Source organism: Ruditapes philippinarum, unplaced genomic scaffold, assembly GCF_026571515.1.
Source record: "Ruditapes philippinarum isolate M1 unplaced genomic scaffold, ASM2657151v2 ctg9937_1_1_1_1, whole genome shotgun sequence".
Classification (NCBI taxonomy): Eukaryota; Metazoa; Mollusca; class Bivalvia; order Venerida; family Veneridae; genus Ruditapes; species Ruditapes philippinarum.
This window is the reverse complement of record NW_026864467.1, coordinates 1,143-15,000: the sequence shown is the minus strand read 5'-3', so window position 1 is coordinate 15,000 and position 13,858 is coordinate 1,143. Positions and strand designations below refer to the sequence as shown.

The 13,858-nt window shown below is 31.5% G+C and overlaps 1 protein-coding gene across 1 annotated transcript in view; it reads left to right on the top strand.

Annotated features, from left to right (window-relative positions):
* Positions 1-1,894, top strand: part of LOC132725707 (E3 ubiquitin-protein ligase arih1-like) — a 21,122-nt gene extending 19,228 nt beyond the window's left edge. Inside the window, exon 4 of the mRNA XM_060710890.1 lies at positions 1,744-1,894. Coding sequence (XP_060566873.1) covers positions 1,744-1,887 — 144 coding nt within the window. The 3' untranslated portion in view covers positions 1,888-1,894. The remainder of the gene's footprint in view (positions 1-1,743) is intronic.
* Positions 1,895-13,858: the final 11,964 nt, after the last annotated feature.

Genomic DNA, 13,858 nt, shown 5'->3' with positions numbered 1-13,858 from the left:
ACTTGCTTATGAGAAATAAAACAAAATTTACAACAAGTGAAGTACCAGAAATTTAACAGGTCACATGTGTGTATACACATATACACATAATTGTGAGCCTTATTCTCCTCAGTAGAACATTATAATTTACCACACTGGGTATCTTTAATGGACTCGCCTTTCTTTCAAAAATTTAATTTGGACTAAACCATTCATCATTTTTAGGGGAAATTTCAAAATAAAATCTGTCAGACTGAAAAGAAATGCAAACATTGCAGACCTAGATGTGCTGAAAAATCTTTGTCTTAACTTGTCACATGGGTATTTGAGCAGCCAGAAGGGTTATTATCATAGATATTACTTTAATTCTAACAACAATAATATTATTTCAGTATCATTATTAGATTTTAAAAGTGTAAAACGATGGGTTAAAGTTTAGCAATCTCTTTTAATTATAGTGTGGAATGTGAAGTTGGGTTTATTAAAAAGTTTTGCATCTGAGGGATATATTGGATACAAAAAATAATAATTACTTGTCTAAGCCACCATGTTGTGACAGGCAAGCCTATGCATCACACGTGTCTTCTGACAGACTCTCATTTTTAGCACACATATGAAAGCTGCATGCCTCCACAATTTAGCCCAAAAATTCAAGAAAATCAGATTTGAGAAAAATGACCTAAGATATTAAGAAAAGTAAAAAATATTAATACACTTGTTACTATATATAGTAACAAAATTGCCTATGATTTCAACTGATTATGAGTGTCACGTGACCTATTATGAGTTTGCGGCCCGGGGCCGAGAACTAGTTATCAGCCCGCAGAACATGTGCACGTGCACAAACTGAAACAATGACGTCATATTTTACGTCATCAAACAGTTGACTGTGAAAGTAGGTTGTCAGCACGAATCGCTTTATTTTTATTGTGAGAGCTTAAGCGTATTTAGTACAAACACATATTTGTTACTGTTGAAATTTGAAGAAATAATACGACAAATTCATTCCAAAAAAAAAATGAAAATAAAACTTGCTTCTAGATTCTACTGCTTTGAACACACAAACAGTAAACATCTCTGTACAGAACAGTAGAAGAGTACAATAGACAAGAATTTCAACGAAACAACTTCAGAGTAGATCCTATTTGTTGTTGTTGTTGTTTTTTTTTTTTTTAATGCTACCATATCTATTAAATTTACCAAGTGTATTAAAGACATTAATACACGTCAGAGTAGGGCCAGAAGGTGATAATCGGCCCTGAATGAATAATGGCCCTCGGGCTAAAGCCCTCGGGTCCATTATTCATTTTGCGGGCCGATTATCACCTTCCGGCCCTCTCCTGCCGTGTATTAATCTCTTATTCACAATGCAGGTAATTATTTACATGTTATATGCAGTGAATGACTTATTTTGCAGTATTAATCACCATATTCTTACTGGGTGATTAACGAAGCACGAGCTATTTTTCCATGTTTTGACCTTTATGACTGTGGTTATTTACTTGGATGGAGCGTGCCATTTGCAATGTTTAAATTACTTTCTTATTGTTAACTTGACAATATTTTATTTATTAATACATTTCAAAATTTTCATGAAAGTTGGCATGAATCAGGATACATGCTACTAACCTAATAACATATTTGAACACTTCCAAATTAATTGATGGTAAAGTCCTCAATACAAATTTAATGGCCTAGGAGTTAAGACTGATATTTAAAGACATTGTACCCAAATATTAATGTTTTTTATATCTAATTTTACAGATTTTTATAGAACGCAAAGGGGGATGTGATCATATGGTATGCCTGAAATGTGACACAGGTTTCTGTTACAAGTGCGGAGGTCGGTACCTGGATATGAAAGTTTTTCGGGAACCATCTCAGTCGTTACAGTCCACTGGGATGTAAATATAACTTTTAAACCGGACAAGCGGTGCTGAGGAACTGATCAGAGGATCTGTGTTTGGTAAGATAGTGTTATATGGAAATTTTAGAGTTGTTTATGCAAGGGGGGTAGAGTATTTGTCAAAAAAAAATGCATTCAGGACCGAGTCACACATGAGGTGATAAAGTTTCGGTTCTTACTCATATCTATAATTTTTATGTACATGTGTACAATCTGTTTTTAATTTGGTTTTTGTCTTTTTATCTAAGTCTGAGGTTAGGGCAATGTTGATTACAGTCTGAAGAAAATCCTTTAATATTCATTGGAAGCTATTAAAAAAGACCTCAAATAAGATTTCTGTAAGAACCTTTAAAGTCTGCAATGGCATTTTTAAGAATTTAAAGTTGATTGTTTTTTGTACTGTTACTTATAGTGATTTCTCTTTTATTTCAGTTGCTGAAATAATTGCTTTATCATCTTTATAACGTTTATAAAACAATGGCACTCTGCATGACTAAAAAGGGAGAAAGGAGTTGACATTTATGGAAACTCAGTATTTAATATGGAAAACAGAATAATATTATACAAGTACAAATGTTATATTGCTAAAGTCAAAGATATAGAAAGGAATAACTAGCAAGAATTTAAACCTACAATGTCAGAATAAGTTTCTGACTTTTGTTTTCCTTGAACTGGCATACTTAAAGGGTATATAGCTATTTTTCATAAAATTTTTTATAATGAAATTCATTAAATGGTTAAAATTTTGATGCTTCCATAATGGTAGATCCTTGTATTGAAAGTCTGAAATATAAGTTTCATTGAAGTAAGGTTTATTTTTTAGGGGCCAAGCTTCTGGGTGGAGTGGTGTTAGTTGGGCTTGGAGTAGCTGCGGTAGGGGTCCTGTTAGGGGCCAGTGTTGTTATACTTCCAGCATTCGGAGCATACAAGTATCGTAGGCACAGGAAGTTCAAACGGCGACAAAAACGACAACAAGAACTAATAAAGAATCGGTCCAAGAATGCGATAATGGAGTTGCATCGTGAGCGTCCATGTATGTTAAACAGTTTTTTTTGTTTTTTTTTGTCTATATCTAGTAATGTGAATGAAAGCTGAAGTTTTCTGGCTGGCAGCATTTTGTTTTTGTATACTGATTATTATGTGAATGCAAAAGTACAATAGTGAACTTTATGTATAAGAAGTAGTAATTCAAAGTTGAAAACTTAGATGAATTGTTTAAATACACATCTGTAAATTAATGCTTTTTTATAATAAAATAAGGAAATAGAAATTATATACATGTAGATTTTATTGAGTCTTTATCATTCTATTTATGCACATTATTGTTTTTGCTACAATAGACATAATTATATCAAACAATGTTGATTTACTTTCCTTAAACTCTGTTTCAGATATGCTTGACCCAAGGTCACTTCGAGAACGCGAGAGTCTTTGGGAAACTCTAGGTAAATAATATTATGTTCATACTCTTCATGCTCTTGAGTAAAACAATGTGAAAAATAACAATTGAATATTTATGACTCAATATGAAGTACATTTGTGTAAATGCTATTTTTGAAATAAATTGTTTGTGTTACTAATGTCTGAAAATAGATCAGTATGAAAATAGAACAGAAATTTGTCATGTCATGTGACTTCTAAAAATAGATTAGAAATTTGTCATGTTATGTGATGGTAGTACTGATTTTGAAATGATAAATGTTGTATTATATATAAATAAATAATATTATGGTAACACACTTTAAAGAAATATAGCTTTAATACATTTAGAAAGTTATGGTAAACTTTAATGTTTGAATAAACAAATGGTGGGAGGTATATTTATAAAACCTAGACTTTCTTTAGAAATACATAAAGGCTGTGCACTGATAATAAAGAAAATCAAATACTAGTATTGGTAAAGGGGAAGAGCATAATAGCAGGGAAAACCCCTTTAAAATGATTAGTACAATGCAAAAATTACTCAAAGGATTCCAAACCAAACTTTCACAGAATGAATGTTATCAAATGGTCTTATGTGAATACTGGGGATTTTGTGATTTTAGCTGTAAACCTGTGACAATAGGTGTTATCTGCAGAGTGGGGTTTTCCCGTCTAATCCTAGAGTACAAACAAACTTTATATTATTATAACTTCAATGTGCACTACTGTTCATAAAAGAGTGATGAAAACATTGTGGTTATTATTGATATACATGTACATTGTATTTACCAAGTTGTAATTGTAAAAGTTTGTTTGTACCCCAGGATTTTATGGTGAAAAAACATATTTAAGGGTTTCCTAAGTATCTCAATTTAAAGTTTTGTTTTGATAATAGATATTGAGATATTTTTTCCTTAAATAATAATAATTTATGACTTAGATTCATGCAAAGAATATAATTATATGGTCAGGGTTTACGTGTATTGAAAAGTTTGATTTACTGGCCTCTTGCAAAATTTTACCAAAATAGAATAACATGGGTAAGAAATGTTGCCAATTTATGTTGTCTGATAGAGCCAAATTAATAAAACTTAAGCAAATGGCTAATATGGCCAGTGTTTTTGTAAACACTTCCCTATCCTTGGTTTGTCATGTTTTAAGATTTATTATTTTTAGCTCGACTTTTCTATGAAAAGGGGAGCTATCCTACTCGCCCCGGCGTCGGCGTCGGCGTTGGCGTCACACCTTGGTTAAGTTTTTCGTACCACCCCACTTTATTTCAGAAGTATTACAAGTATGGCTTTGAAACTTACCATACTTGTTCACCATCATAACCTCCATCTACAGACAAGAGTACATAACTCTGTCAAGGTTTTTGACAGAATTATGGCCCTTTTTTGACTTAGAAAGTGTATTGAGCTTGGTTAAGTTTTTTGTACCACCTCACTTTATTTCAAAACCATTGGAGGTATTGCTTTGAAACTGACCATACTTGTTTACCATCACGACCTTCATCAACAGACAAGAGGACATAACTCTGTCAAGGTTTTTGACAGAATTATGCCCCTTTTTGACTTAGAAAATACATTGAATATGGGTAAAATCCACTTATTGCCTTAACCCTTTGAGATATTGCTTTGAAACTTTTAATGCTATTTCACATCATTACCCCCATCTGTACGCAAGAGAAGGTAACTCTGTCAAGGATTTGTTTTAAAAATTAAGGCCTTTTATCGACTTAGAATCTTGGTTAAGTTTTTAGTACCAGTCCACTTTTTGACTGAACTGTTTGAGATATTAATTTGAAAGTTGGAATACTTGTTTACAATCATGATTCCCAAACATGTCCAGGAGAAGGTAATTCTGTCAAAGATTTTATTTGAATTATGGCCCTTAACTGTCAATGTTTTGTATTATAGGCAAGCACTAAAAAACTTAAAAAATCTAAAAAAATTCATTCCTATCCACTTGTTCACTTTACCATAAATTATGTCATAATAAAATAATTCTTCACTAAATATCTTAATGCTCATGGCCATTGTTCACTTTAAAAATACAGAGATTCTTGTATTGCCTTTTACTGCAAAAACTTTTTTTATTGGCAAGCAATAAAAAAGTCGAGCGCGCTGTCTTACGGACAGCTCTTGTTTGGTGAAGAACTACATAGATTTTCACAAGTTACATTACGATAAGTCTAGAGGTGAGATGATCAATCCCTTTATTGGTTTTATAACCACCTGTCAGTGAAGAACTGTTAATTACTTTTCACAGCCTATATACTATGGAGGGCGATCGTTGCCAAAATTCCAGACATGTAATGTGTTCCTTTTGAAAATTACTTTTGAAAATGCGAACATGTATGTCTAGCATTTTTGATTGCATTCGTGCACAGCAAATGACATGCCCTCTTAATCCAATCTTTTAATTTAAAGGCACCCGCTTTTAAATAACAAGTTTACATGTAAATCTTAACAACTGACCTAACACACATTTACAAGTTCGTATCTACCATTGCAACTATAATACATAAGCATGTTTACACACTTGTAGATATATATCTGTACCTGAAAAACACAAATGAAATGTAAAACTCGAATGCAGAAAATATAATTTTTAATAAAAACGTGTTTCCAGTCGTAGAACTACAACAGTACATTTACACAGTTACATGTTTAAAATGACAAAAGTAGATTCACAAAGTTAAACGATTTTAAGTCATGCATGACGTCCCGCCCCTCTGAGTATTTACGATCTTCTATCACGGAAATGTACGTTTACAGGTTATAATACCCTCGCCTCTCTCCTATTTCTCAATAAAGTGAAGGAAAACACGGCGTCCATTCTAACGTTTTTTATTTCTATTTAAAAGTCCAATATTATTGGTATCAAATGAAAATTACTCCATAAGCTTTCCATGAGTGCCTCGGAAATAAAAATGAATTAAATAGATGTATTGAATTTTTTGGGTTTTTTTTTACTCTGAAAATAACACTCTCGAATTGGTAAGAAAAACACGGCGTTCCCTCCAAACTTTTTTTTTTTATTTCGTAATATATTTTGATAATTTTAGGATTTAAATAAAAGTGTGCTTTAATATGATATATGATATATAATTATATAAGCCTCAAAATAAAAATGAATTAAATGCAAAAATGAATTAACTTTTCGTTTTAAAGTTCTGTAAAATAGAGAAAATAAGAATCCCTAAAGAACGCTCAAAACGACAAAATTGAGAATTGTTGCAGGCCCTGGTTTGATTGAGCCTGCTCATGGACGGTAATGGAAAGAGCAAGTTATCGTCCACGCCCCCTAGCACCGGCTTAAGCAAAATTCAACATCGAACTGGTACAATTTTGAAACATCCGCAGATGTGTTAATATGGGGATTTATCATGGAACCTTCAATGTGACACGTAAGTGCCATACCATGAAAACGGGGCATATGATCCCCAAGTAAAAATCAAAGCACTGAATGTACTGATGGGGAGGCTATGACAGAATGTTTTCAGACTTATAGTTTCTTTTTTTTTTTTTGCTTAAAATGTGCTTGTTAAATAAGAAGAATATGCACATTGCGCCATTTATCGTTTCAGCCATTCATATAAATGGTTAATATGGTTGACTATTCATTTTGTTAATATTCCAGAACATTTCATTGAGGTCTACATTCGGATTGTTAAAGAAAAACCTAAAAACCATTTATAAATGACCATACCAGCAGTATGACGACTGTTCATTATAAGATCATTATGATACCATTTTTACAACTGACGGTTTCCCTTATCAAAATATTCTTAGGACTGTCATCATAAATACTTTATGTCAATTTTAATATTTTCATTGAATTTGATAATAACAACTTGCAAGGGAAGCAAACATTTTAATTTGAACAAAAAAAATTATACATAATTTACATGTACCATAATTGAATCAATAAACACGTCATTGTGGGTGAGTTTTAAATTTTCATGCTCTTGACGGACAGAAAGTTGTCTTCTCCCGAAGCCAAAATCTCGAATAAAATCATGTTTCAGAAAATTATTTCCCATTTTCATTACTCGTCGCTGACTTTGACGGCTCGGTAATATTAAAGCTAAAATTTCTTGAAAAAAACAATATCTGCAAAGCTTTATTCAAAATTTTAAAAAAAAATCAACCTAAGTGAAAATTGATCAGGGAAGTTATATCTTCTTTTTTATTCTTCTTTTTTTAACCGCCAACACTCAAAACCAACTTATGATTTTTGAAACCTCACTAGCTTGAAATATAAATTACTGCGGAAAAATCTGTTGTTAACCCAGAGTGTGGGTTATTTACGTTGGGTTTTTTCCTTGTTCGACCATTTCAGCGCAAATAGATGAAGAACATCGAAAGCGTCAGTGCTATTGAATGGTGTTATTAAATAGCGGTGTGTTTTAGGTTTTTGTTGAAACTTTTCCAAATCCCTCCAGAGGTATGCACGTCGCGGAGAAAGGCACAAACGGCAGGTCAAGGTCAAGTCAATCTTCAAGTACCAGAGGTGATTGGTTGACCTGTCGTAACTTTACTCTGGGAGGTTTGACGCTAATGAATGTGGTCGTTTTTGTTGGATCGTCAGTCAGGAAGTTGATGCCTTGACAAACTGTCGTCTCCTTTACCACTAACGAACGAAGAATGGGCCTACAAGGGAAGATTCTGCTTGAAAAAACGTCCCCGGTGCCTATAAATCTCGGGGACATATGGTTTATTCCGGTGCCGAGAATAAATGAACTTAAAACACAACACTCTTTGTTGAAAAGAAAACAATGAAACAACAACATATTTTTCTGTAGTAATTTTTCAAAGTTGTTGTAAAATGAAAACGAAATGTCGTCTTATGCCGCCAATTATTTTTAAAACACAAACATATAAGTTTCTTTTATTTTGATTTATTCAAATAAACATTAATCACTTCAGCCGCGCGCAAATATCATTTTCAAATTAAAATTTTCGTAAAAGGGTATGTTGATGAATTTCCATGATGATGCTCGACTGTAAGTCATTCGTATAATATATATGCGTTTTTTATGTTTTGTTTTTTTAAAGTTTCTTATTCTTTAATATTTTTATTATGTTATCTCATAATCTGTATTGAAAATTTTATCACACACGAACTATCAAATTGATGAATTTGTTTGGCCCTTAGGAATTGAATAACTTTTCTAATTACACAATACGGGGTCCATTCATTTGATTGAAGACTGAATTCCTTCTTTGCGTCTTTCTCTGAAATAATTATTTTCCCTGTTAAAAACATATTTGACCACATATTTCTGTCATTTAAAAAACTGTTCCGACTTTATTTCCGATTTTTGTTGTTACCGAAACACATGTTTCTATTTGTGTTTTCTATTCGAATCTATGATCAGTTTAATGGGATCACCACCGGGGTAAACGACTACTAGGTACTTTGGCCAGTTTTTTTTACCCCAAATATTTGAATGTTTCTATTTGGGGATTAAAATGAGCGCGTAGATAACTAAAACTGCTGTTGTATAAATCCCCTGACTGTTCGTGGGTATTCTTAATTATGAGATTAGTTGGATATATTTAAAGACTTTTTCACTTACAAAATATTCCTAAACAAAAGAGCACATGTTTAAATTTATTCCTTTACAAAATAAAAGACAGAGTAGGGATCTGTCAATTGCCAGACATATTTTTTAAAAGATACTTTTATGTCGGGAGGGTCCTTACGGATTTTGTAGTTAAAATATTTTTTTTTCGGCGATACATTGGGTTTTAAGAATATAATGTTTTCAAACTATATGTTCATCACCATTAGTTGATTTTTTAGTTAAATGTATGCCAAAATATTTACTAAAGCTATATGATAAAGCGGTTTATGTGAGCGTTTTCCGCGTACAGCCTGCCTAAGGTTGTACTTAATAAGTTAGTTTTCCCTTAGTTTTGATCACGCAAGCATGATCCATGTCTTCTGATGTTAAGCGACAGTTTACCATTTATTTTTCTTTAAAAAATTATTAAGGACTATTAATGTTTATTAAGCAACAAAAAGAACATGTGCATGATATTGAGACTAGGTGTTGGGCAACGTTCTAGTTAATGACCCGTCATAAACAAGGGTTGGTCGCTGCGTAGTAATTGGAAAATTGTTATCAAAAATCAATAAAGAAATTTTTTTATGCCACCTAATTAAAGTAAGATTTTAAAGCATTTTACCTATAAAATTTTCATTATTGCTTTTTGTTTAAAAAATATTGATAAAGTTATTATATAGAAGGGTTTTTCATACCAAAAACTATTTTATTACCAACGTTACGTATGCCTAAACCCCATGATTACCCGCGGCAGGTATGAACGTCACGGCAGTAGTGAATTGAAAAAATTTAACAAAACAAAAAATCAAGAATTTTTCAGAGAATTATTATCTTTACAAAAACGCAGATTATGAAATAAAAGTTCATATTGTAAATGTCTGTGATGAGTGATAGTGCTTAGAAAAAATCAAGGTTACTATTTTTTTTTGACCTTGATTACTGCGGCATAGTAAATTTGACGGGGCGGCTTATTACATTGGGTTTGGGATAAGCCTCCCCCAAAAAAACAAAACACACTCTGAAATTTAGTAAGAGAACAATTTTGGCGCCCCCTACTACTTTTTTTTTATTTCTTGGTTCAATTTCGATAAATTTTTGAATATTATAAACAAGATCATCAAGGGAAAGCGCGTTGATAATTTTAGAGACTCAAGTTTAAAAAAATTTTGGAAAAAAAGGGAAACCCCCGGAAAGCAAATTTAACCAAAAAAATTAAAAATAAGAATTGCAGACTCGGTTTTATTGAGTCTGGGACATGGAAAAGATAATGAATAAGTGCAACCCTCCCACGCCCCCCCACAGGAAATTTAGCGGTACTTTAAATTTTTTAACACTTAATAGTGCTTAAGAAACCTTTTAAAGAACTTTTTAGGGATGCCTTTTAAAAAAGGGAAAATTTAAATTTCGTAGAAGTATTTAAAATTTTTTTTTCTAATTAAACGTTGTTTAAATTTTTTTTTTCTTAAACCGAAATCATATATTTGGAAAAAAAATTTAAAGTCGGGTTTTTTTAGATACTTTTTTTCAAAAAAAAATTTAATATTGAATTGGGAATTAAGACCATAAGGTTTTTTAACAAGTTATTAAAAAACTGGAAACAAAGTTACCCCCGGGAAACATTTAATCCCAACAAAATTACTTAAGAATTGCAGATTCGGTTTTTATTTAGTCCCCACATGAGGGATAATGAACAAGTGCAACATGCCCCAAAGCCCCCTAGCCCCCGGTTGAACGGTACTCAATTCTCAACACTTTTAAAAGCGCTGGGAAACAAAGAAACCCAAAAAGACCAGAAAAATTGACAACACTGAAATGAAGTAAAGGGGGGAAATTTTTTCAGCTGCCACACGGCAAATTGAAAACCTGCGTTGTAAGTATAAAAAATCTGGAAACAAAGGGAAACCCTCGGAAGCATTAATCACTACAAAATTTTCATAAGAATTGCCCGGGCCCGGGGTTTAATTTTAGTCTGTACATGAGGGGTTTATGAAAAAGTGGGAAAAAAATTTTTTTTCTTTCTGAAAATACCCTTTTTAAAAATGTACATATGTGCTTAAAGGAAAGTATTTTCTTGGGTTTCGGAAAGGAAACTTTGGGGGCCCTTTAAAATTTACTTGCATAGTTTTTGTTGAAAATTTAAAAATTTTGGGGCCCAAAACAGACCCCGCAACAAAAACAAATGCAAGAAGCCCAGGGGACCCCAAAAAAAAACACAAAGGGCAGGGGGCACTAGGCAGAGCACGGACAGGGTAAATTTTCTAAAAGATAAATAATTTTTAAACTGACAAGAAAAACGATGTTAAATAATAAGGTAAGCAAAAAGTTATTTCATCATATATGGTAAAATTTTTGCAATTTTCCAAAATTTTGTTCTAGTGACAAAACTTTTGTAACAAATTTAACATTTTTATATGTTTTGAAAAATGCCGAAAGTTTCCCTTCATTTTATTTAAAAAAAAATGGGAAGGCGCCGGTTTTTTTACCTTCCGCAATAAAGTTTTTTAAATTAAATCCGAGAGGGGGGGGGGGTTATGCTTGACTTAAAATCGTTTAAAATTTGTGAATCTAACCCTTTTTTCATTTTTAAAAAATGTTACTGTGGTTTTAAACACTTTTGTGTTTACAATGGTAACACTTTTCTTAAACTCTTTTTTTCCGTATTCGAGTTTTACTTTTCATTTGTATATTTCAGATCTATAAGTGTGCAAACTGCATATGTTTTGCATCAATGGAAGATACGAACTTGTAAATTTGTGCGTTTTAGATGTTGGGTAGTTTTTCAATATATTTTAAAACTTGTTATATAAAGCGGTAACCTAAATTAAAAGATTGAATCAAGAGTAAAAAAAAATGGTAGGCATACAAGTCGCATTTTCAAAAGTCATTTAAAAGGAACATTTTTACATGTCGGGAAATTTTTTGGCAACGAACCCCTCCTAATAACATTTTTTGGAAATGATTTAGGTTTAATTAAACCCTGTTCTACAATTTTTTTTCTGAAAATCTATTTATTTTTTTATATTTTATCATGAAGTATTAAAAAATTTTTTACCCCTCGGGACTCTAAAAGTGAATTATTAATTACATGTACAAAATACTGTAATGGGAAAATTTTGTGTGAAAATTAAAAAGAAAACAAAAAATTGTTGAAATTATAATAATTTTTGAAAACATTATAAGTCCCTGGGGGATATTAAATGAGGCTTAACAAAAGTTTATTTAACAATTTGAATGAAATTAATTATTAAATATAAAAATTTTTTAGATTATTTACAAAAAAAAACAGATTGTTTTTTAAAGAAGTATGTCCTAAAGGAAAATTTTGTATTTTATTTTTTTTACAAAGGCAATGAAAAGGAATTTTAAAATACAAGAGAATTTTCTTTAAAATTTTCATGATTTAAGAGAATTGTGATTGAAAAAAAGGAAAAAAAAAATTGGGGGGACCATAAAGCAAACAAACAATCGGTGGGGACAACATGTTGCATCAGCATTTTGATGAAGACGTTACCGGAACCGCAAATGTCCCCCGCTTACTGTAGTTAAACTAATTTTTTCCGTTACAGCTTACGTTGCACTACCCGTCAAATAGAAAGTCAAACCCATTTCGCTTATTTTAACGAAGCTGTAAAAGTTTTAATATTTTTTGTTTTTTACGTAAATTTTTATTGGGAAAACCCGAAATAAATTCTTATTTCCCAGAGTAAGCTATTGTAGTGTTCTGTAAAAATACTCTTTTGGGTTTTAGAAATGAAAAATTCTTTTAATAAATAGGTTGGCAGTTAAATTTTCAAAAAATTGCTAATATGGAAAAAAAACTTAAAAGGGCAGATGAAAATGTCAGATCAAAAAAAGTTTCAGGTTTGGCTGTGATTGAACTTGTTCATGGCAACAGTTTACTTTTTAACAAGTTATGTCCCTTTTCTTACTATCAAGCAGTGAGAATAGTCGATTGCACTTTTTAGGACAGTCTGTTTTCCCTTTTGAAAGGCAACACCTGCTTTTTCACTTTTTGGTCAAAACACTGAAAATCCATAAAAAAAATGGGAAAATTCACTATTCTTAAGAAACTTGTGAAAAAAATTGTTTTTTTCTTAAAAATCAAAGAAAAACCCCAAGAATCAAGAGTCTTTAAAATTTTTATAAATAATAACAAAGCCGAAAAATAAAAATAAACAAAGTCCCGACACATCAATGCACATTAGAGTTACTATATCAGGAAATATCTGACATGTATAACTCAAGGAAAAGCTTTCCGGATAAATAATTTGTAAATACTGTCTCTCTGTAATGACTGAATCTTTTACCAAAATGATTTCTGTATCAAAATGCAGAACATGCTATTGTACATTCAAAAAATATGTGTTTAAGTTAAAAGAAATACAAATATTTGGGTTTTACCCCCGTTCTATACCCAAAAAACCCCATTTCATATACCATTTTAAAAATTTGATTTTTTCTAATTTAGAAAAATTTACCTGAAATAAGGTTTTCTTTTCTAAAAGTTTTTAAAAATGTAAACTACTTGCATGGGAATATATTATAATTTACAAAAGCTTAGAAAAATTTTGGGAAAAATATCTTCCTTCTTAATATAGAGACAAAAAGGGATTCTGATTGGCTGATTATTAACATTGAAAGTTCAAGTCTCCAAAAACAACATGTAACAGGAAGAGACGGTTTATTATATTCTTTCAAAAAAAAAAAAGATAAAATATACTTTATGACCATACACGTATCTTTTATGATTGGGAAGAAAAAAAAAAAGAAGCAAGGAAAAACTATTGAATTTATTTTAAAACTAGTTTAGGTTTTAAAATTGATTTTGTTGTAATAGTGGATTGTCATCATGAAAGTGAAAAAGGGGATGCAGAGAACTTTTACTCAATTTGTCATATTGAAATGTTTGGTTTTTGCTCTTTTTTTTGAGGAAGACGTAAAAGGAGGTCCTCTGATTTGTGGGGAACGACACA